Below are 24,018 nucleotides of genomic sequence, written 5' to 3'. Positions count from 1 at the left end.
GAACAAAGGAAAACAAAATCAAAGCCACTGTTCCTAGCCCTCTGGTTAACTCTACCTCTGTCCTGTCAGTTCCTAGCCCTCCGGTTAACTCTACCTCTGTCCTGTCAGTTCCTAGCCCTCCGGTTAACTCTACCTCTGTCCTGTCAGTTCATAGCCCTCCGGTTAACTCTACCTCTGTACTGTCAGTTCCTAGCCCTCCGGTTAACTCTACCTCTGTTCTGTGTCCTGTCAGTTCCTAGCCCTCCAGGACCTGGCTCTGCTGTCTCAACATTCTCCTTCTAGACGTCTGGAGGTGTTCAGTCTCAGCCAACCAGGTGACCCCCCCCCGCTGCTCTGCCTGCATAAATAGATCTAATGGATATTTATACTTTCACATTACAGAATGACTTCATGTGTCTCATTACTAACAGTAAAACAATAAGAGCACTGTCTACACTGTTGACATTGGAAATGTCTCGGAAACATCAACTGACTCTGCAGTATGCATAATGTTCTTCTGTCTGATAGTCCCGGGGCAATGTTCCCTGGTAGTCCCGGGGCAATGTTCCCTGGTAGTCCCGGGGCAATGTTCCCTGGTAGTCCCGGGGCAATGTTCCCTGGTAGTCCCGGGGCAATGTTCCCTGGTAGTTCCGGGGCAATGTTCCCTGGTAGTCCCGGGGCAATGTTCCCCGGTAGTCCCGGGGCAATGTTTCCTGGTAGTAGCGTCCATAGCCACAGTCGCCCATTTCTGACTATTTTAAACCTAACCTTAAATTACCCCCGAGTCGATCTCTCGTGTTCCCGTGGAAATCTAATTAGTTGAATAAATTCCCCCTTTTAAGATATCTGGTTAAACTATAGATACAGAGCCTTCAGAAAGTATTCACACCCCTCAACTTATTCCACATTTTCTTGTTACAGCCTGAATTCAAAATGGATTAAATCAACAACAAAATTTCTACCCACAATTCCCCATAATGACAAGGTGAAAACATGTTTTTAGACATTTTTGAAAATGAAATACAGAAACCTTATTTACGTAAGTATTCACAAATCTGAGTCAATACTTTGTAGAAGCACCTTTTTGACGGCGATTCACAGCTTTGAGTCGTCTTGGAATTTGTCTATCAGCTTTGAGTCGTCTTGGAATTTGTCTGTATCAGCTTTGAGTCGTCTTGGAATTTGTCTGTATCGGCTTTGAGTCGTCTTGGAATTTGTCTGTATCGGCTTTGAGTCGTCTTGGAATTTGTCTGTATCGGCTTTGAGTCGTCTTGGAATTTGTCTGTATCGGCTTTGAGTCGTCTTGGAATTTGTCTGTATCGGCTTTGAGTCGTCTTGGAATTTGTCTGTATCGGCTTTGAGTCGTCTTGGAATTTGTCTGTATCGGCTTTGAGTCGTCTTGGAATTTGTCTGTATCGGCTTTGAGTCGTCTTGGAATTTGTCTGTATCGGCTTTGCACATCTGGATTTGGGGATTTTCTCCCATTGTTCCTTGCAGATTTTCTCAAGCTCTGTTAAGTTAGATGGGGAGCGGTGGTGAACAGCAATCTTCAAGTCTTTCCACAGATTTTCAATGGGGTTCAAGTATTTGGCTGGTCCACTCAAGGACTTTTACATTCTTGTCCTGAAGCCGTTCCAGCATTCCTTTGGCTGTATGCTTGGGGTCATCGTCCCGTTGGAATGTAAATCTTCACCCCAGTCTAAGGTTGTTTGTTCTCTGAAGCAGGTTCTCACCAAGGATTTGCCTATATTTGGCTCCATTCATTGTTCCCTCTATCCTTACTAGTCTCCCAGTCTCTGCTGCTGAAAAGCATCCCCCATAGCATGATGCTGCCACCACTATTTATTTTATGTCACCTTTATTTAACCAGTTGAGAACAAGTTCTCATTTATATCTGTGACCTGGCCAAGATAAAGCAAAGCAGTGTGACAAAAACACAGAGTTACACATAAACAAACGTACAGTCAATAACACAATAGAAAAATCTATTTACAGTGTGTGCAAATGGAGTAAGATTGGAGAGGTAAGGCAATAAATAGGCCACAGTGGTGAAATAATTACAATTTAGCAATTAATCACTGGAGTGACAGATGTGCAGAAGATGAGTGTGCAAGTAGAGATACTGGGGTGCAAAGGAGCTAAATAAATACATTATGGGGATGAGGTAGTTGGATGGGCTGTTTACAGATGGGCTGAGTAATGGTGCAGTGATCGGTAAGCTGCTCTGACAGCTGATGCTTAAAGTTAGAGAGGGAGATATAAGACTCCAGCTTCAGTGATTTTTTTATTTTTATTTTTATTTTTTTTTGCAATTCGTTCCTGTCGTTGGCAGCAGAGAACTGGAAGGAAAGCCGGCCAAAGAGGAATTGGCTTTGGGGGTGACCAGTGAGATATACCTGCTGGAGCGCGTGCTACTATAGTGAAGCCCAGATAGGTGAAGTGCTGTAGAGACTGTTGTCCTTCTGGCAAGTTCTCCCATCTCAGCCAAGGAACTGTGTAGTTCTGTCAGAGTGGTCATTGGGTTCTTGGTCACCTTCCTGATCAAGGTGATTCTTGCCCGTTTGGTCTCTGGGTAGTTCCATGTTTTTTTTTCTTGGAGACCACTGTTCTCTTGGAAACATTCAACACTCTAGAGATTGTTTTATACCCTTCCCCAGATATATGCCGGATCACAACTCTATCTCAGAGATCTATGGACAGGTCCTTGGACTGGTATAATTTCTACTCTGACATGCACTGTCAACTGTGGGACTTTATATAGACGGGTGTGTTTCTAAATCATGTCCGAACAGTTGAATTGGCCACAGGTGGACTCTAATCATGTTGTAGTGGCATCTCAAGGATGATCAATGGAAACAGGATGCACCTGAGCTCCAATTTGGAGTGTCGTAGAAAAGTGGTGTGAATACTTATGGATATTAGATTTCTGGATTTAATTTTCAATATTTATAAACCTTCATTTTGTCATTATGGGGTATTGTGTGTAGATTTTGAATGCAGGCTGTAACACTACAAAATGTGGACCAAGTCGAGGGGTATGAATACTTTTTAAACATGGGCTGAGCCTCAATCCACTGCATCCGTCGATGTCGGCCTTCCGCATCTGAGGTCAAAGGTGGCAGAGTTACAGAGGTGTTTGTTAGACCAGAGGACATCCCCAAAATGGGTCTTCTCACAAAAATGTCTAGTGTTAAAATGTTTTGGCCTACAAACTATTAATATTATTATAATAACTACTACGAACGAACTAATATGACTCTCACGGACACAATGCTGTTCTCAGTTTTGCTCTGCGACCCCTACAAGTGTCACGGGACTTGTTTTGAAGGTAACCCGGTACTGGGATGAAAAATACTTTTAAGTGAATGGGGCATTTCCACGTCAAATAGACGGTGCTAATTCCACGTCAAATAGAGACGGTGCTAATTCCACGTCAAATAGAGACGGTGCTAATTCCACGTCAAACAGAGACGGTGCTAATTCCACGTCAAACAGAGACGGTGCTAATTCCACGTCAAACAGAGACGGTGCTAATTCCACGTCAAACAGAGACGGTGCTAATTCCACGTCAAACAGAGACGGTGCTAATTCCACGTCAAACAGAGACGGTGCTAATTCCACGTCAAACAGAGACGGTGCTAATTCCACGTCAAACAGAGACGGTGCTAATTCCACGTCAAACAGAGACGGTGCTAATTCCACGTCAAACAGAGACGGTGCTAATTCCACGTCAAACAGAGACGGTGCTAATTCCACGTCAAACAGAGACGGTGCTAATTCCGCGTCAAACAGAGACGGTGCTAATTCCGCGTCAAACAGAGACGGTGCTAATTCCGCGTCAAATAGAGACGGTGCTAATTCCGCGTCAAATAGAGACGGTGCTAATTCCGCGTCAAATAGAGACGGTGCTAATTCCGCGTCAAATAGAGACGGTGCTAATTCCGCGTCAAATAGAGACGGTGCTAATTCCGCGTCAAATAGAGACGGTGCTAATTCCGCGTCAAATAGAGACGGTGCTAATTCCGCGTCAAATAGAGACGGTGCTAATTCCGCGTCAAATAGAGACGGTGCTAATTCCGCGTCAAATAGAGACGGTGCTAATTCCGCGTCAAATAGAGACGGTGCTAATTCCGCGTCAAATAGAGACGGTGCTAATTCCGCGTCAAATAGAGACGGTGCTAATTCCGCGTCAAATGGAGACGGTGCTAATTCCGCGTCAAATGGAGACGGTGCTAATTCCGCGTCAAATGGAGACGGTGCTAATTCCGCGTCAAATGGAGACGGTGCTAATTCGGCGTCAAATGGAGACGGTGCTAATTCGGCGTCAAATGGAGACGGTGCTAATTCCGCGTCAAATGGAGACGGTGCTAATTCCACGGTAAAAAAAAGGCCTTGTACTCTGTCATTTTTTTTAAACCACTTAAATCACAAACACTTATCAAAACAGTATTGTGTTTTTTTTTTTTTAACACAATGAAAAGGACAATTAAAGCATTTAAGACGTTGCATGTGTACTGTTAGGTTCTATTTCTGAGTAAAACACTGAAAGCTTAATTAAGGTTTTTTTCTCCCAGAGGGTCAATCCAGGTGTATTAAGACAACAAAAACATTCACACAAGAACTAACATTTAACCCATCCTCCTGGGCTGAGTCTCCTCCTACACATCTGTACAAACATTTGATCTTTACTGCTAAGCAGGACACTAAGAGATAGGGGACACAAACTTTTATTCCTCCCTTTAAATGACCTGACCTCAACCCCCCCCAATCACTAATCTATGGCTCTCTCTCCTCATCAATGCCTGCCACATGTAATCGCTTCCTCCTTCATCACTAATCTATGGCTCTCTCTCCTCATCAATGCCACATGCGATCTCTTTCACTCAGTGACATAAGTATTAGTACATATTCTCAGAACCCAACAGTACTGATTTAAAAAAATATATAAACACAACATGTGAAGTGTTGGTCCCATGTTTTCCCCTGAAATTAAAGATACCAGAAATGTTCCATACGCGCCAAAAGCGTATTTCTCTAATGTTGTGCATAATTCTTTTTTTTTTTTATACCCCTGTTAATTAACATTTCTCTTCAAGATAATCCATCCACCTTACAGGTGTCATCAATAAGCTGATTAAACAGCATGATGATTACACAGGTGAACCTTGAGCCGGGGACAAAAGGCCACTTAAAATCACAATGCCATAGATGTCTCAAGTTTTGAAGAAGCGTGCGATTGTCATGCCGACTACAGGAATGTCCACTAGAGTTGTTTCCAGATAATTGTGTTAATTTCTCTACCATAAGCCGCCTCCAACATCGTTTTAGAGAATTTGGCAGTATGTCCAAACGGCCTCACAACCACAGACCACATGTAACCATGCCAGCCCAGGACCTCCACATCTGGCTTCTTCACCTGTGGGATCGTCTGAGACCAGCCACCCAGACAGCTGATGAAACTGAGGAGTATTTCTGTCTGTAATAAAGCCCTTTTTTGGGGAAGAAATAATTCTGATTGACTGGATGAACCTATGCACTCCCAGGCCCACCCATAGGCTGTGCCCCTGCCTAGTCATGTGAAATCCATAAATGAGGGCCTAAAGAATTTATTTAAATTGACAGATTTTTTTTTTTTTTTTCCCCCCACAGTAAAATTATTTAAAAAGTAAAATCATTAGACTTGTTCAGTGTTGGGTTTGATATTTTAGTGCAGTGTAGAACACCATATTACCATACATATTAGATCTTATGTATACACACAGGCCATTCTGTTTCTTTAGACCTGAAATAAATCATGGATTAAATGAGGTTTCAGTGGCTTGTTTGCGTGGAGGCCTGGCGAGGCTAAACCATGTTTGTTAATTAACAGTCCATTACTGTGAGACCGGCAGTCATTTGTATGGCGACAAAATGTTGACAATTTCATGACTACCACAGCCATAGGAGTTACTTAAACACTTCCTTGTGATTTTATTTAATGTTTTTCAATGTTATTCACTTTCTAAGGACAAATGCAATGTTTCATCAAATAATTGTGTATATATATATATATATATATATATATATATATATATATATATATATTTTGTTGCAAATTTGAGTCGTTTATGAATTTTAACGATATAGCCAATTTTGACTTTGGGGATGTAGAGTCTAGAGAAATGTTGCCCTTTCTGTATGTAATTCCTGGAAGGTAACTTTTCCTTTGTCGTTCTGTGTTTTCCCCAGGCGGTCACCCTCACATCTGGACGGCCCTGAGTAAGGAGTGTCTGTCTCTGTTGTCTGACCTGACTGAGCGGCTGGTAGCCCACCATGACACTGTAGCTACTAACGGACGGGCCAAGTCCCAGTCTACAGGAAGCAACAAGCGGTCCACCACCTCCTCGGAAGGCTCCGGTAGCTACAACGCTCTGTCTCTCTCTCTGAAGAACGCTGCATTCAGAAAATGTTCAGACTTTGTCCCATATTTCATTACAGCCTTATTCTGAAATGGAATTAAGTTGTTGTTCCCTTCAAATCTACACACAATACCCCCCCGATGACGTCACAATACCCCCCGATGACGTCACAATACCCCCCGATGACGTCACAATACCCCCCGATGATGTCACAATACCCCCCGATGACGTCACGATACCCCCCCGATGACGTCACAATACCCCCCTGATGACGTCACAATACCCCCTGATGACGTCACGATACCCCCGTAATGACAAACAAAAGCAGGTCTTTAGAAATGTTTAACTTTATTCCATAAAAAAAACTAGAAATCACATTTATATGAGACCCTTTACTCAGTACTTTGTTGCACCTTTGGCAGCGATTACAGCATCGAGTTTTCTTGGGTATGACGCTACAAGCTTGGTACACCTGTATTTGGGGGAGTTTCTCCCATTCTTCTCTGCAGATCCTCTCAAGCTCTGTCAGGTTGGATGGGGAACGTCGCTGCACAGCTATTTTAATGTCTCTCCAGAGATGTTCAATCGGGTTCAAGTCTGGGCTCTGACTGGGCCACTCAAGGACATTGAGACTTGTCCCGGAGCCACTCCTGCGTTATCTTGGCTGTGTGCTTCGGGTCGTTGTCCTGATGGAAGGTGAACCTTCACCCCAATCTGAGGTCCTGAGCGCTCTGGAGCAGGTTTTCATCAAGGATATCTCTGTACTTTGCTCCGTTCATCTTTCCCCGCGATCCTGATTAGTCTCCCAGTCCCTGCCTCTGAAAAACATCCCCACAGCATGATGCTGCCACCACCATGCTGCACCGTAGGGATGGTGCCAGATTTCCTCCATTTCTCTGTTTGGCTGGGCAGCCAGCTCTAGGAAGAGTCTTGGTGGTTCCAAACTTCTTCCATTTAAGAATGATGGAGGCCACTGTGTTCTTGGGGACCTTCAATGCTGCAGATTGTTGGTACCCTTCCCCAGATCTGTGCCTCGTTACAATCCTGTCTGAGCTATACTGACAATTCCTTCGACCTCAGGGCTTGGTTTCTGATCTGACAGGCACTGTCAACTGTGGAACCTTATATAGACAGGTGTGTGTCTTTCCAAATCATGTCCAATCAATTGAATTTACCACAGGTGGACTCCAATCAAGTTGTAGAAACATCTCAAGGATGATCAATGGAAACAGGATGCATCTGAGATAAATTTCGAGTCTCATAGCAAAGAGTCTAAATACTTACATTTATTTACATCTGTTTTTTATTTTTAATAGATTTGAAAACAATTCTAAACCTGTTTTTGTGATTTTGGAGTATTGTGATGTCATTTTGGAGTATTGTGATGTCATTTTGGAGTGTTGTGATGTCATTTTGGAGTGTTGTGATGTCATTATGGGGTGTTGTGATGTCATCATGGGGTGTTGTGATGTCATCATGGGGTGTTGTGATGTCATCATGGGGTGTTGTGATGTCATCATGGGGTGTTGTGATGTCATTATGGGGTGTTGTGATGTCATTATGGGGTGTTGTGATGTCATCATGGGGTGTTGTGATGTCATCATGGGGTGTTGTGATGTCATCATGGGGTGTTGTGATGTCATCATGGGGTGTTGTGATGTCATCATGGGGTGTTGTGTGTAGATTGAGGATTTTTTTTTTTTTTACGTAATGTTACAAAATGTTACAGAAGTAAAGGTTGAAAACGCTGTGGTATCTGTGTATAGTACAAGTGTATTATGTTAAACATTTTCCCAGGTTGGTAAATCCCATTCAGTAGATTAATCAAAACATATACAGTAAAAATATATTTATTTTTCTATATTTAAGCAATAAGTCACCTCGGGGGGGTGTGTGGTATATGGCCAATATACCACGACTAAGGGTTGTTCTTAAGCACGACGCAACACGGAGTGCCTGGATACAGCCCTTAGCCGTGGTATATTGGCCATATACCACAAACCCTTGAGGTGCCTTATTGCTGTTATAAACTGGTTACCAATGTCATTGGAGCAGTAAAAATAAATGTTGTCATAGGGTCTGATATACCACACCTGTCAGCCAATCAGCGTTCAGGGCTCGATCCACCCAGTTTATAATCATGTTTACATTCTAGAGAACATTCTGAACCAACGTCAAACCGTGGTCAGCCAATCAGCATTCAGGGCTCTAACCATGGTCAGTGGTCAGCCTATCATGGGATGTGCAACTTTTTTGTTTTACAGCCTTGGATTAACACAGTCCTCTAATCAACTGCTCATCAAGACCTTGATTAGTCAGCGGTGTTAGTGCCCGGCCTGCTCACTCTATCTCCCCAGAACCAGGGTTGCGGTCAGTTCACCTTTTTTAATAGTATGTAAGTCTTTTAAAAACACCCTTCTGATTCCCTCTATTCCTCCAGTAACTTCTGTCGGTATGGAGGATATGAAGACTCCTCGGCCCAGCGCCCTGATCAGAACCCCTGGCTCAGTGTTCTTACGTTCCTCTGTCGGGGCGGGGCTGCGAACTCCCCTGACCACCCCCTTTACCCCGGACCTAGACAGCCCCTTCTCCTCCCCCGCCCTGCGGCGGCTCACTGGCCCCTTGGAGCCTCAGGGGGCCCTGTCCCCCGGCTTCAGCTCCATCCAGAGCCCTCACGTCATGAGGAGGGGCCCCAAACTCTGGTCTGCTTCTACAGGTGAGGGACAGCCCAGGGGCCACACATGGCTGATTTTACCGATGGACTAGTCGTATTTCACTATACTGCTTTTGCTACTATGAGCCATGGGACTGCATAGTATGAGTGGTATCATATTTAATCACTTTCATTATTTGTAAATATTGCATCCCCCATCTCATATCTACTGTATTCTAAACTATACCACTGTATCTTAGTCCAATGCTGCGTTTTTATTTTTTATATATATATATATATATATATTATGCACACACACACACACTTAATCCATTCCTTACCTAGATTTACGTGTATTTTGGGTATATGTTGTGAAACTGTAACACGGAACCAAAGCCGTCTGCGCGCGTGCGCCATCGTGCATATTTATTTTGTCCCCCGACACCAAACGTGATCACGACACGCAGGTTAAAATATCAAAACAAACTCTGAACCAATTACATTAATTTGGGGACAGGTCGAAAAGCGTTAAATATTTATGGCAATTTAGCTACTTAGCTTGCACTTGCTAGCTAATTTGTCCTATTTAGCTAGCCTACTGTTGCTAGCTAATTTGTCCTGGGATATAAACATTGAGTTGTTATTTTTTTCTTCTCTGAACTTTATATTGCAATTGGCAACTTTCATGAATTAGGTGCATTATCGCCACTGACCTCGTTCGTCTTTCAGTCACCCACGTGGGTATAACCAATGGGGAGATGGCACGTGGGTAGCAGCTTCTATAAACCAATGAGGAGATGGGAGAGGCAGGACTTGCAGCATAATCTGCGTCAAAAATAGAACTGACTTCTATTTTAGCCCTTGGCAACGCAGATGCTTGTTGGCGCGCGATAATTGAATAATATAGATTTTTAAATGTGTTTTGAAACACTTGCGCACGCGAGCGGTGTAGTCAGCCTGTTAGATATTACTGCACTGTTGGAGCTAGAAACACAAGCATTTAGCTAGGTATTACTGCACTGTTGGAGCTAGAAACACAAGCATTTAGCTAGGTATTACTGCACTGTTGGAGCTAGAAACACAAGCATTTAGCTAGGTATTACTGCACTGTTGGAGCTAGAAACGCAAGCATTTTGCTACACATCTGCTAAACACGTGTATGTGATCAGTACAATTTGATTAGATATTATCATTCACCTTTCAGAACCATGGATTTGTTTTACCGCTGACGAGTCAACAACGGTGATGTTTATTGACCTATGAATTCAGACCATTCTCTGTTTATGTCTAGACTCCCAGCTGAACGGCAGTCCTCCGCCATCTCCTGGTCCCGCCCCCAGCCCGTCCCAGGCCCAACTCAAACCCTCCTTCCTTGTTACCTTCCTACAGAACAGGAAGGACCAGGTACTACGGCCTTGTGTTTCTAAAAATGTTCTCCCATTTGGTAGCTACTGACTAGTGATGTGGTGTATTATTCATTATTTTTTATTAACTTTGTAATTGTCTCATTCAGGTTAAAAATTTCTTGGCAAAGCGGATGCTGATAATGTATCTGTTTAACAAGGTAAGGGTGTGTTTACCCGCACGCTGTCCCTGGGGTGTGTTTACCCGCACGCTGTCCCTGGGGTGTGTTTACCCGCACGCTGTCCCTGGGGTGTGTTTACCCGCACGCTGTCCCTGGGGTGTGTTTACCCGCACGCTGTCTCTGGGGTGTGTTTACCCGCACGCTGTCTCTGGGGTGTGTTTACCCGCACGCTGTCTCTGGGTTGTGGGGCCAGGACTCTGTCTCTGGGTTGTAGGGCCAGGACTCTGTCTCTGGAACTCATGGGCTCACTGCATGCTCTTCCCCAAATCATCCCTAACAAATCATCTACTTAATGCTGGAAGTTACCTGGTCTAGCAGGCTCACCATTCGCTCAGGCATTACTAATTAAACTCCGAGAAGGACTCCATCATTCAGGCATTACTAATTAAACTGAGAGAAGAGCTCCATCATTCAGGCATTACTAATTAAACTGAGAGAAGAGCTCTATCATTCAGGCATTACTAATTAAACTGAGAGAAGAGCTCCATCATTCAGGCATTACTAATTAAACTGAGAGAAGAGCTCCATCATTCAGGCATTACTAATTAAACTGAGAGGAGAGCTCCATCATTCAGGCATTACTAATTAAACTGAGAGAAGAGCTCTATCATTCAGGCATTACTAATTAAACTGAGAGAAGAGCTCCATCATTCAGGCATTACTAATTAAACTGAGAGGAGAGCTCCATCATTCAGGCATTACTAATTAAACTGAGAGAAGAGCTCCATCATTCAGGCATTACTAATTAAACTGAGAGAAGAGCTCCATCATTCAGGCATTACTAATTAAACTGAGAGAAGAGCTCCATCATTCAGGCATTACTAATTAAACTGAGAGAAGAGCTCTATCATTCAGGCATACAACATATCTGGGTTGTGCCAAAAGACCACTTTGTGGAGAAGCTATGTTTTCAAAACTAATGTTTACATGAATTCTGATTATTTCCAGAGATGCACAACATCCTGAAATATATGTAAATATCTTTGTTAGAAAGAATACTATATTTCCCTTGATGGAATGATGCTGAATGTAAATAAATAAATAAATAAAAAACTTGCTTCATTTACCCCACCCTACCCTACTAGTTAAACTTCCACCCTCCCCTACTAATTAAACTTCCACCCTCCCCTACTAATTAAACTTCCACCCTCCCCTACTAATTAAACTTCCACCCTCCCCTACTAATTAAACTTCCACCCTCCCCTACTAATTAAACTTCCACCCTCCCCTACTAATTAAACTTCCACCCTCCCCTACTAATTAAACTTCCACCCTCCCTTACTAATTAAACTTTCTCCCTCCCCTACTAATTAAACTTCCACCCTCCCCTACTAATTAAACTTTCTCCCTCCCCTACTAATTAAACTTCCACCATTCCCTACTAATTAAACTTCCACCCTCCCCTACTAATTCAACTTCCACCCTCCCTTACTAATTAAACTTTCTCCCTCCCCTACTAATTAAACTTCCACCCTCCCCTACTAATTAAACTTTCTCCCTCCCCTACTAATTAAACTTCCACCCTCCCCTACTAATTAAACTTCCACCCTCCCCTACTAATTAAACTTCCACCCTCCCTTACTAATTAAACTTCCACCCTCCCCTACTAATTAAACTTCCACCCTCCCCTACTAATTAAACTTCCACCATTCCCTACTAATTAAACTTCCACCCTCCCCTACTAATTCAACTTCCACCCTCCCTTACTAATTAAACTTTCTCCCTCCCCTACTAATTAAACTTCCACCCTCCCCTACTAATTAAACTTTCTCCCTCCCCTACTAATTAAACTTCCACCCTCCCCTACTAATTAAACTTCCACCCTCCCCTACTAATTAAACTTCCACCCTCCCTTACTAATTAAACTTCCACCCTCCCCTACTAATTAAACTTCCACCCTCCCCTACTAATTAAACTTCCACCCTCCCCTACTAATTAAACTTCCTCCCTCCCCTACTAATTAAACTTCCACCCCTACTAATTAAACTTCCTCCCTCCCCTACTAATTAAACTTCCACCCTCCCCTACTAATTAAACTTCCACCCTCCCCTACTAATTAAACTTCCTCCCCTACTAATTAAACTTCCTCCCTCCCCTACTAATTAAACTTCCACCCTCCCCTACTAATTAAACTTTCTCCCTCCCCTACTAATTAAACTTCCACCCTCCCCTACTAATTAAACTTCCTCCCCTACTAATTAAACTTCCACCCTCCCCTACTAATTAAACTTCCACCCTCCCCTACTAATTAAACTTCCACCCTCCCCTACTAATTAAACTTCCTCCCCTACTAATTAAACTTCCTCCCCTACTAATTAAACTTCCACCCTCCCCTACTAATTAAACTTCCACCCTCCCCTACTAATTAAACTCCCTCCCCTACTAATTAAACTTCCACCCTCCCCTACTAATTAAACTTCCTCCCTCCCCTACTAATTAAACTTCCTCCCTCCCCTACTAATTAAACTTCCACCCTCCCCTACTAATTAAACTTCCACCCTCCCCTACTAATTAAACTTCCACCCTCCCCTACTAATTAAACTTCCACCCTCCCCTACTAATTAAACTTCCTCCCCTACTAATTAAACTTCCTCCCCTACTAATTAAACTTCCTCCCTCCCCTACTAATTAAACTTCCTCCCTCCCCTACTAATTAAACTTCCACCCTCCCCTACTAATTAAACTTCCACCCTCCCCTACTAATTAAACTTCCACCCTCCCCTACTAATTAAACTTCCACCCTCCCCTACTAATTAAACTTCCACCCTCCCCTACTAATTAAACTTCCTCCCTCCCCTACTAATTAAACTTCCACCCTCCCTTACTAATTAAACTTCCACCCTCCCCTACTAATTAAACTTCCACCCTCCCCTACTAATTAAACTTCCACCCTCCCCTACTAATTAAACTTCCACCCTCCCCTACTAATTAAACTTCCACCCTCCCCTACTAATTAAACTTCCACCCTCCCCTACTAATTAAACTTCCACCCTCCCCTACTAATTAAACTTCCTCCCTCCCTTACTAATTAAACTTTCTCCCTCCCCTACTAATTAAACTTCCACCCTCCCCTACTAATTAAACTTCCACCCTCCCTTACTAATTAAACTTTCTCCCTCCCCTACTAATTCAACTTCCACCCTCCCCTGCTAATCAAACTTCCACCCTCCCCTACTAATTAAACTTCCTCCCCTACTAATTAAACTTCCTCCCTCCCCTACTAATTAAACTTCCTCCCTCCCCTACTAATTAAACTTCCACCCTCCCCTACTAATTAAACTTCCACCCTCCCCTACTAATTAAACTCCCTCCCCTACTAATTAAACTTCCACCCTCCCCTACTAATTAAACTTCCTCCCTCCCCTACTAATTAAACTCCCTCCCCTACTAATTAAACTTCCACCCTCCCCTACTAATTAAACTTCCACCCTCCCCTACTAATTAAACTTCCTCCCCTACTAATTAAACTTCCTCCCTCCCCTACTAATTAAACTTCCTCCCTCCCCTACTAATTAATCTTCCTCCCTCCCCTACTAATTAATCTTCCTCCCTTCCCTACTAATTAAACTTCCACCCTCCCCTACTAATTAAACTCCCTCCCCTACTAATTAAACTTCCACCCTCCCCTACTAATTAAACTTCCTCCCTCCCCTACTAATTAAACTTCCACCCTCCCCTACTAATTAAACTTCCTCCCTCCCCTACTAATTAAACTTCCACCCTCCCCTACTAATTAAACTTCCACCCTCCCCTACTAATTAAACTTCCACCCTCCCCTACTAATTAAACTTCCACCCTCCCCTACTAATTAAACGTCCACCCTCCCCTACTAATTAAACTTCCACCCTCCCCTACTAATTAAACTTCCTGGGGTGGCAGGCTAGCCTAATGGTTAGTGCGTTGGACTAGTAACTGGAAGGTTGCAAGTTCAAACCCCCGAGCTGACAAGGTACAAATCTGTCGTTCTGCCCCTGAACAAGGCAGTTAACCTAGGACGTCAATGAAAATAAGAATTTGTTCTTAACTGACTTGCCTAGTTAAATAAAGGTTAAATTAAAATAAAATAAAAAAACTTCCACCCTCCATTTTGCTGAAATGACCAATGTCATCTGAAGGCTTTAGCTACTTCCTTGAGCCAGAAGCTACGCCCTACTCCGTCTACGCCCACTACTGCGTCTACGCCCCCTACTGCGTCTACGCCCCCTACTGCGTCAACGCCTACTCCCTACTCCGCCTACTCCCTACTGACGGAGTAGGGAGCGTTGACGCAGTAGGGAGTAGGAAGCGTTGACGCAGTAGGGAGTAGGAAGCGTTGACGCAGTAGGGAGTAGGGAGCGTTGACGCAGTAGGGAGTAGGGAGCGTTGACGCAGTAGGGAGTAGGGAGCGTTGACGCAGTAGGGAGTAGGGAGCGTTGACGCAGTAGGGAGTAGGGAGCGTTGACGGAGTAGGGAGCGTTGACGCAGTAGGGAGTAGGCGTTGATGCAGTAGGGGGCGTTGACGTAGCTAATCAGGTAAATAGTAATGCTGTTCATGGTTCTGGTTATATGAATCACGACCAACAGAAGCAAACCGGTCATCTCCTCCACCTTCATCTGTCCTGTCTGTCCCAGCATGCTGTCATTATGGTGTTAATAGGGCTGGGAATGGCTAGGGACCTCAACACACCATATTATCACCATACCACATTATCACCATACCACATTATCACCATACCACATTATCGCCATACCACATTATCGCCATACCACATTATCGCCATACCACATTATCGCCATACCACATTATCACCATACCACATTATCACCATACCACATTATCCCCATACGTTGGTGCTGATATCATATGTATTGCAATTCTATATGTACTGAGATTTTTGTTGTGATTATATTTCCAAATCAAAATAAAGTTCCAAACATATTACTCACTATATGTCTGCTGAAGAGAGAGGACATGAGGAAATTAGGTTTGATAAAAGTGCTAAAAACATGTTGGCTCACTATTTAAAAAGATGGAGAATAGCTGTAGGATGGAAAATACCGGAGATGCAGACAAGCGCTAGCTAACCATACCTTCTAGCAATATGATATCATTCTCTCAATGTAGTGCATGTAGCCGTGGCTAACACCGTGTGATTGCTGCCGTCCCAGTTAGCCGTGGCTAACACCGTGTGATTGCTGCCGTCCCAGTTAGCCGTGGCTAACACCGTGTGATTGCTGCCGTCCCAGTTAGCCGTGGCTAACACCGTGTGATTGCTGCCGTCCCAGTTAGCCGTGGCTATAACACCGTATGATTGCTGCCGTCCCAGTTAGCCGTGGCTAACACCGTGTGATTGCTGCCGTCCCAGTTAGCCGTGGCTAACACCGTGTGATTGCTGCCGTCCCAGTTAGCCGTGGCTATAACACCGTATGATTGCTGCCGTCCCAGTTAGCCGTGGCTAACACCGTGTGATTGCTGTAGAGTTTCCTCACTCATTGTTGTCTCTCCCTGCAGCTGCCAGAAGCCTCCAGTCAGGCCCTGTTTGCTGACAGCCAGGTTCACATATGGGCTCTGCAAGGTCTTGCATTCTTCATCAGATTTTTGCAGAAAACAACAGATTTTCACATTTTGTCAAGATTTATATTGTAGCCTAATCTTCTTCCTCCTGTAGGTCTGTCTCACCTGGTGGCAGCGTCCTTCTCTGAGGACCAGTATGGAATAGTTCAGACCACCCTGCCTACCATCCTCAGTACCCTACTGCTGTTACAGGAGGTTAGACATGTCTAGTTAATTTGACAGCTTCAGACCTGCATACTTTTCACTTAAAATGAATCTAATAATGGTACAGTATTTGCTGCTTCCCGCTGACCTGTTCTTAGCTTGTAATGTTTCACTAAATTATTTGATCGATTATGGAGGAAGGAAATCAACATGTTAGTTAGCACAAATCCATCCATACCAAGACTGCTGAGTGCCTGACTGTCTTCCTTCCCTCTCTCTCCTCACCCCCTCTCCTCTCCTCACCCCACCCCCTCCCCTCTCCTCCAGGCTGTGGATCGTCACTTCAAGCTACCCCATACCTCCTCTAAACCAGGTCACTGTTCCTGCAGTATGGGAGATGACAGTTACAAGACGCTCCGCTTCGCCCTGCGATCCACCCTGAAGACCGCTGTCTACAGGATCACAGCCACTTTCGGAGGACACCTCCAGTAAGAATAGCAGATGTAGTTCAACACCACTTTAATGCGGTCCTGGACCTGAGAGATGCTATAATATGGGGGGCTGGACCTGAGAAATGCTGTAATATGGGGGTTGGACCTGAGAGATGCTGTAATATGGGGGTTGGACCTGAGAGATGCTGTAATATGGGGGTTGGACCTGAGAGATGCTGTAATATGGGGGTTGGACCTGAGAGATGCTGTAATATGGGGGGCTGGACCTGAGAGATGCTGTAATATGGGGGGCTGGACCTGAGAGATGCTATAATATGGGGGGCTGGACCTGAGATATGCTATAATATGGGGGGCTGGACCTGAGAGATGCTATAATATGGGGGGCTGGACCTGAGAGATGCTGTAATATGGAGGCTGGACCTGAGAGATGCTATAATATGGGGGGCTGGACCTGAGAGATGCTATAATATGGGGGGCTGGACCTGAGAGATGCTATAATATGGGGGGCTGGACCTGAGAGATGTGGTAATATGGGGGCTGGACCTGAGAGATGCTGTAATATGGAGGCTGGACCTGAGAGATGCTATAATATGGGGGGCTGGACCTGAGATATGCTATAATATGGGGGGCTGGACCTGAGAGATACTGTAATATGGGGGGCTGGACCTGAGAGATGTGGTAATATGGGGGGCTGGACCTGAGAGATGCGGTAATATGGGGGGCTGGACCTGAGAGATACGGTAATATGGGGGGTTGGACCTGAGAGATACTGTAATATGGGGGGCTGGACCTGAGAGATGTGGTAATATGGGGGGCTGGACCTGAGAGATACGGTAATATGGGGGGTTGGACCTGAGAGATACTGTAATATGGGGGGCTGGACCTGAGAGATGTGGTAATATGGGGGGCTGGACCTGAGAGGTGCTGTAATATGGGGGGCTGGACCTGAGAGATGCTGTAATATGGGGGGCTGGACCTGAGAGATGTGGTAATATGGGGGGCTGGACCTGAGAGATGCTGTAATATGGGGGGCTGGACCTGAGAGATACGGTAATATGGGGGGCTGGACCTGAGAGATACGGTAATATGGGGGGTTGGACCTGAGAGATACTGTAATATGGGGGGCTGGACCTGAGAGATGTGGTAATATGGGGGGCTGGACCTGAGAGATACGGTAATATGGGGGGTTGGACCTGAGAGATATGGTAATATGGGGGCTGGACCTGAGAGATGTGGTAATATGGGGGGCTGGACCTGAGAGATATGGTAATATGGGGGGCTGGACCTGAGAGATACGGTAATATGGGGGCTGGACCTGAGAGATGTGGTAATATGGGGGGCTGGACCTGAGAGATGCTGTAATATGGGGGGCTGGACCTGAGAGATGTGGTAATATGGGGGGCTGGACCTGAGAGATGCTATAATATGGGGGGCTGGACCTGAGAGATACGGTAATATGGGGGGATGGACCTGAGAGATACTGTAATATGGGGGGCTGGACCTGAGATACGGTAATATGGGGGCTGGACCTGAGAGATGCTGTAATATGGAGGCTGGACCTGAGAGATGTGGTAATATGGGGGGCTGGACCTGAGAGATACGGAAATATGGGGCTGGACCTGAGAGATACTGTAATATGGGGGGCTGGACCTGAGAGATATGGTAATATGGGGGGTTGGACCTGAGAGATACTGTAATATGGGGGGGTTGGACCTGAGAGATACGGTAATATGGGGGGCTGGACCTGAGAGATACTGTAATATGGGGGGTTGGACCTGAGAGATACTGTAATATGGGGGGGTTGGACCTGAGAGATACTGTAATATGGGGGGCTGGACCTGAGAGATGTGGTAATATGGGGGGCTGGACCTGAGAGATACGGTAATATGGGGGGTTGGACCTGAGAGATACTGTAATATGGGGGGCTGGACCTGAGAGATGTGGTAATATGGGGGCTGGACCTGAGAGATGCTATAATATGGGGGGCTGGACCTGAGAGATGTGGTAATATGGGGGCTGGACCTGAGAGATGCTGTAATATGGAGGCTGGACCTGAGAGATGTGGTAATATGGGGGGCTGGACCTGAGAGATGCTATAATATGGGGGGCTGGACCTGAGAGATGTGGTAATATGGGGGCTGGACCTGAGAGATGCTATAATATGGGGGGCTGGACCTGAGAGATACGGTAATATGGGGGGATGGACCTGAGAGATACTGTAATATGGGGGGCTGGACCTGAGATACGGTAATATGGGGGCTGGACCTGAGAGATGCTGTAATATGGAGGCTGGACCTGAGAGATGTGGTAATATGGGGGGCTGGACCTGAGAGATACGGAAATATGGGGCTGGACCTGAGAGATACTGTAATATGGGGGGCTGGACCTGAGAGATATGGTAATATGGGGGGTTGGACCTGAGAGATACTGTAATATGGGGGGGTTGGACCTGAGAGATACGGTAATATGGGGGGCTGGACCTGAGAAATACTGTAATATGGGGGGCTGGACCTGAGAGATGTGGTAATATGGGGGCTGGACCTGAGAGATGCTATAATATGGGGGGCTGGACCTGAGAGATACGGTAATATGGGGGGATGGACCTGAGAGATACTGTAATATGGGGGGCTGGACCTGAGATACGGTAATATGGGGGCTGGACCTGAGAGATGCTGTAATATGGAGGCTGGACCTGAGAGATGTGGTAATATGGGGGGCTGGACCTGAGAGATACGGAAATATGGGGCTGGACCTGAGAGATACTGTAATATGGGGGGCTGGACCTGAGAGATATGGTAATATGGGGGGTTGGACCTGAGAGATACTGTAATATGGGGGGGTTGGACCTGAGAGATACGGTAATATGGGGGGCTGGACCTGAGAGATACTGTAATATGGGGGGTTGGACCTGAGAGATACTGTAATATGGGGGGGTTGGACCTGAGAGATACTGTAATATGGGGGGCTGGACCTGAGAGATGTGGTAATATGGGGGGCTGGACCTGAGAGATACGGTAATATGGGGGGTTGGACCTGAGAGATACTGTAATATGGGGGGCTGGACCTGAGAGATGTGGTAATATGGGGGCTGGACCTGAGAGATGCTATAATATGGGGGGCTGGACCTGAGAGATGTGGTAATATGGGGGGCTGGACCTGAGAGATGCTGTAATATGGGGGGCTGGACCTGAGAGATGTGGTAATATGGGGGGCTGGACCTGAGAGATATGGTAATATGGGGGGCTGGACCTGAGAGATGCTGTAATATGGGGGCTGGACCTGAGAGATGCTGTAATATGGGGGCTGGACCTGAGAGATACGGTAATATGGGGGGTTGGACCTGAGAGATCCTGTAATATGGGGGGGCTGGACCTGAGAGATGTGGTAATATGGGGGGCTGGACCTGAGAGATACGGTAATATGGGGGGTTGGACCTGAGAGATACTGTAATATGGGAAGCTGGACCGTAGAGATGAGGTAATATGGGGGGCTGGACCTGAGAGATGCTATAATATGGGGGGCTGGACCTGAGAGATATGGTAATATGGGGGGTTGGACCTGAGAGATACTGTAATATGGGGGGGTTGGACCTGAGAGATACGGTAATATGGGGGGCTGGACCTGAGAGATACTGTAATATGGGGGGTTGGACCTGAGAGATACTGTAATATGGGGGGGTTGGACCTGAGAGATACTGTAATATGGGGGGCTGGACCTGAGAGATGTGGTAATATGGGGGGCTGGACCTGAGAGATACGGTAATATGGGGGGTTGGACCTGAGAGATACTGTAATATGGGGGGCTGGACCTGAGAGATGTGGTAATATGGGGGCTGGACCTGAGAGATGCTATAATATGGGGGGCTGGACCTGAGAGATGTGGTAATATGGGGGGCTGGACCTGAGAGATGCTGTAATATGGAGGCTGGACCTGAGAGATGTGGTAATATGGGGGGCTGGACCTGAGAGATGCTATAATATGGGGGGCTGGACCTGAGAGATGTGGTAATATGGGGGCTGGACCTGAGAGATGCTATAATATGGGGGGCTGGACCTGAGAGATACGGTAATATGGGGGGATGGACCTGAGAGATACTGTAATATGGGGGGCTGGACCTGAGATACGGTAATATGGGGGCTGGACCTGAGAGATGCTGTAATATGGAGGCTGGACCTGAGAGATGTGGTAATATGGGGGGCTGGACCTGAGAGATACGGAAATATGGGGCTGGACCTGAGAGATACTGTAATATGGGGGGCTGGACCTGAGAGATATGGTAATATGGGGGGTTGGACCTGAGAGATACTGTAATATGGGGGGGTTGGACCTGAGAGATACGGTAATATGGGGGGCTGGACCTGAGAAATACTGTAATATGGGGGGCTGGACCTGAGAGATGTGGTAATATGGGGGGCTGGACCTGAGAGATGCTATAATATGGGGGGCTGGACCTGAGAGATACGGTAATATGGGGGGATGGACCTGAGAGATACTGTAATATGGGGGGCTGGACCTGAGATACGGTAATATGGGGGCTGGACCTGAGAGATGCTGTAATATGGAGGCTGGACCTGAGAGATGTGGTAATATGGGGGGCTGGACCTGAGAGATACGGAAATATGGGGCTGGACCTGAGAGATACTGTAATATGGGGGGCTGGACCTGAGAGATATGGTAATATGGGGGGTTGGACCTGAGAGATACTGTAATATGGGGGGGTTGGACCTGAGAGATACGGTAATATGGGGGGCTGGACCTGAGAGATACTGTAATATGGGGGGTTGGACCTGAGAGATACTGTAATATGGGGGGGTTGGACCTGAGAGATACTGTAATATGGGGGGCTGGACCTGAGAGATGTGGTAATATGGGGGGCTGGACCTGAGAGATACGGTAATATGGGGGGTTGGACCTGAGAGATACTGTAATATGGGGGGCTGGACCTGAGAGATGTGGTAATATGGGGGCTGGACCTGAGAGATGCTATAATATGGGGGGCTGGACCTGAGAGATGTGGTAATATGGGGGGCTGGACCTGAGAGATGCTGTAATATGGGGGGCTGGACCTGAGAGATGTGGTAATATGGGGGGCTGGACCTGAGAGATATGGTAATATGGGGGGCTGGACCTGAGAGATGCTGTAATATGGGGGCTGGACCTGAGAGATGCTGTAATATGGGGGCTGGACCTGAGAGATACGGTAATATGGGGGGTTGGACCTGAGAGATACTGTAATATGGGGGGCTGGACCTGAGAGATGTGGTAATATGGGGGCTGGACCTGAGAGATGCTATAATATGGGGGGCTGGACCTGAGAGATGTGGTAATATGGGGGCTGGACCTGAGAGATATGGTAATATGGGGGCTGGACCTGAGAGATGCAGTAATATGGGGGCTGGACCTGAGAGATGTGGTAATATGGGGGGCTGGACCTGAGAGATGCTGTAATATGGGGGCTGGACCTGAGAGATATGGTAATATGGGGGCTGGACCTGAGAGATGCAGTAATATGGGGGCTGGACCTGAGAGATGTGGTAATATGGGGGCTGGACCTGAGAGATATGGTAATATGGGGGCTGGACCTGAGAGATGCTGTAATATGGGGGGCTGGACCTGAGAGATGTGGTAATATGGGGGGCTGGACCTGAGAGATATGATAATATGGGGGCTGGACCTGAGAGATGTGGTAATATGGGGGCTGGACCTGAGAGATGCTATAATATGGGGGCTGGCTGTTGAGCACACTGAGGTAGAAGCCGAACACTCAATTACACCACAGCACTTTCCTTTATATTGTTTTGGTCCCACAATGAATTGGGTCCGGTCATCTACTACTGCTATAGAATAGGTGTAATCATGTTTTGCCCTTGTGGATGTGAAGCTTAGTTTGAAAGTTTATCTTTGTCCTACTCCTGCAAACACGGATCTGATTGTCTGATTCGTGTGTCCCTGGTTTCCAGCGCTGTCCAGATGTCCGCAGAGCACCGGAAGAGACTGCAGCACTTCCTGGAGTATAAAGAGTGAAGGCGTGAGCGACATGCCCAGGACTGTGTCTGTCACTTAGCTGATGACAATGGTAGTGTGACTGAGTTGATATTGGCTGTGTGAGTGTGTGTGTGTGTGTGGCTGTGCTTCCTATTGAAAGATCTTGAAAGTGCCAAATTTGAATTGGTTGCCTAGACTACTGTTCGTAGGAAACGAGGTTGCTTCCAAGTTCTTGTTAGTTGGTTTTTGTTTTGTACTATACATTCTGTAATGAGCTCGTCAATAATGTTTTTGTCCATCTGACAAATTGCTTTGTTGTTTTCTGCTTTAACTGAAATGAACGGGATTGCGACATACGTCTAGGAAGTCTTTGAAAAGTCACCTCTAGGAAGTCTTTGAAAAGTCACCTCCAGCAACCTGAGTTCACGTATGATCAATGACTACATAGGGTATGAATAAAATGTTTTGTAAAAAGATGCCTTGGTCTCATTTTGGTCCATTCATATACATCTGTAGAGAAGTGTTTTGCCCAGCAGAGGGCGCTGCCACTAAGGCCACGCCAGGTACAGGGCAGCGTAATCTCTAACACCCCCTGTGACGGTTCCACTACTGTTGAAGATTATTGGCGCATGTCGCAGGAGAAACGCATATTTCAGTCGGGTTAAGGCTGATTCCTTGAAGGGATATTAAACTCGACAAGAGAAGAATACTTTAATAAACAAAGAACTTTAAAAAATAAAAAATCTATGCTGAGGGACTCTCCTATTCTACATTGTCCAACATAAGATTTTAGCAATACTTTAATGACTGCTGAAACACAGTGAATTATAAAAACATTGTGTGATGCTATCTCTACACCAGGCTACTACTTACTGCTACACCGTTTAGGTCTTAATGTAGGTAACATGTTTTAATTTCCCTCAACATCTAAGTGGGGCACCTCAACATGAATATTCATAATAGTCTACATTCAGTTTGTCAACCATCTACAGTATGTTTAGGTTTCATGGTCTACATGACAAACCATGCAGAAAGGTCGCAAAGATCTCCCACGTGACAGGTGTCTTCCCAGATCACCCCCTTTAGATCTATTCTCTAAAGAATGTCTGGGGTTCCCCTGTAATGGGTTCTAACCATAGGAACCCTTGTTCAGGCTACCGTTAATCTATTCATGTATGTTCTGTTCAACGTGAATTCATCTCCCAGTGTCTGGTGGAAAGCCGAATGAACCGGATTTTCCTCTCAGTTTTTGCCTGTGCTTAGCTCCA

General features: G+C 45.8%; 1 protein-coding gene across 2 annotated transcripts in view; it reads left to right on the top strand.

Moving 5' to 3' along the window:
* Positions 1–23,224, top strand: part of ndc1 (NDC1 transmembrane nucleoporin) — a 46,176-nt gene extending 22,952 nt beyond the window's left edge. For both annotated transcript variants that reach the window (XM_036986747.2, XM_036986748.2), the window contains exons 10-18: positions 233–314; positions 6,208–6,375; positions 8,818–9,093; positions 10,322–10,434; positions 10,544–10,594; positions 16,107–16,170; positions 16,264–16,364; positions 16,641–16,801; positions 22,726–23,224. In XM_036986747.2, the coding sequence (XP_036842642.2) occupies positions 233–314; positions 6,208–6,375; positions 8,818–9,093; positions 10,322–10,434; positions 10,544–10,594; positions 16,107–16,170; positions 16,264–16,364; positions 16,641–16,801; positions 22,726–22,789 (1,080 nt within the window). In that variant the 3' untranslated portion in view covers positions 22,790–23,224. The remainder of the gene's footprint in view (positions 1–232; positions 315–6,207; positions 6,376–8,817; positions 9,094–10,321; positions 10,435–10,543; positions 10,595–16,106; positions 16,171–16,263; positions 16,365–16,640; positions 16,802–22,725) is intronic.
* The last annotated feature ends 794 nt before the right edge of the window (positions 23,225–24,018 follow it).

Source organism: Oncorhynchus mykiss, chromosome 8 (assembly GCF_057628025.1).
Source record: "Oncorhynchus mykiss isolate SJ-2025 chromosome 8, ASM5762802v1, whole genome shotgun sequence".
Taxonomy (NCBI): domain Eukaryota; kingdom Metazoa; phylum Chordata; class Actinopteri; order Salmoniformes; family Salmonidae; genus Oncorhynchus; species Oncorhynchus mykiss.
This window is presented reverse-complemented; position numbering and strand designations above follow the sequence as displayed.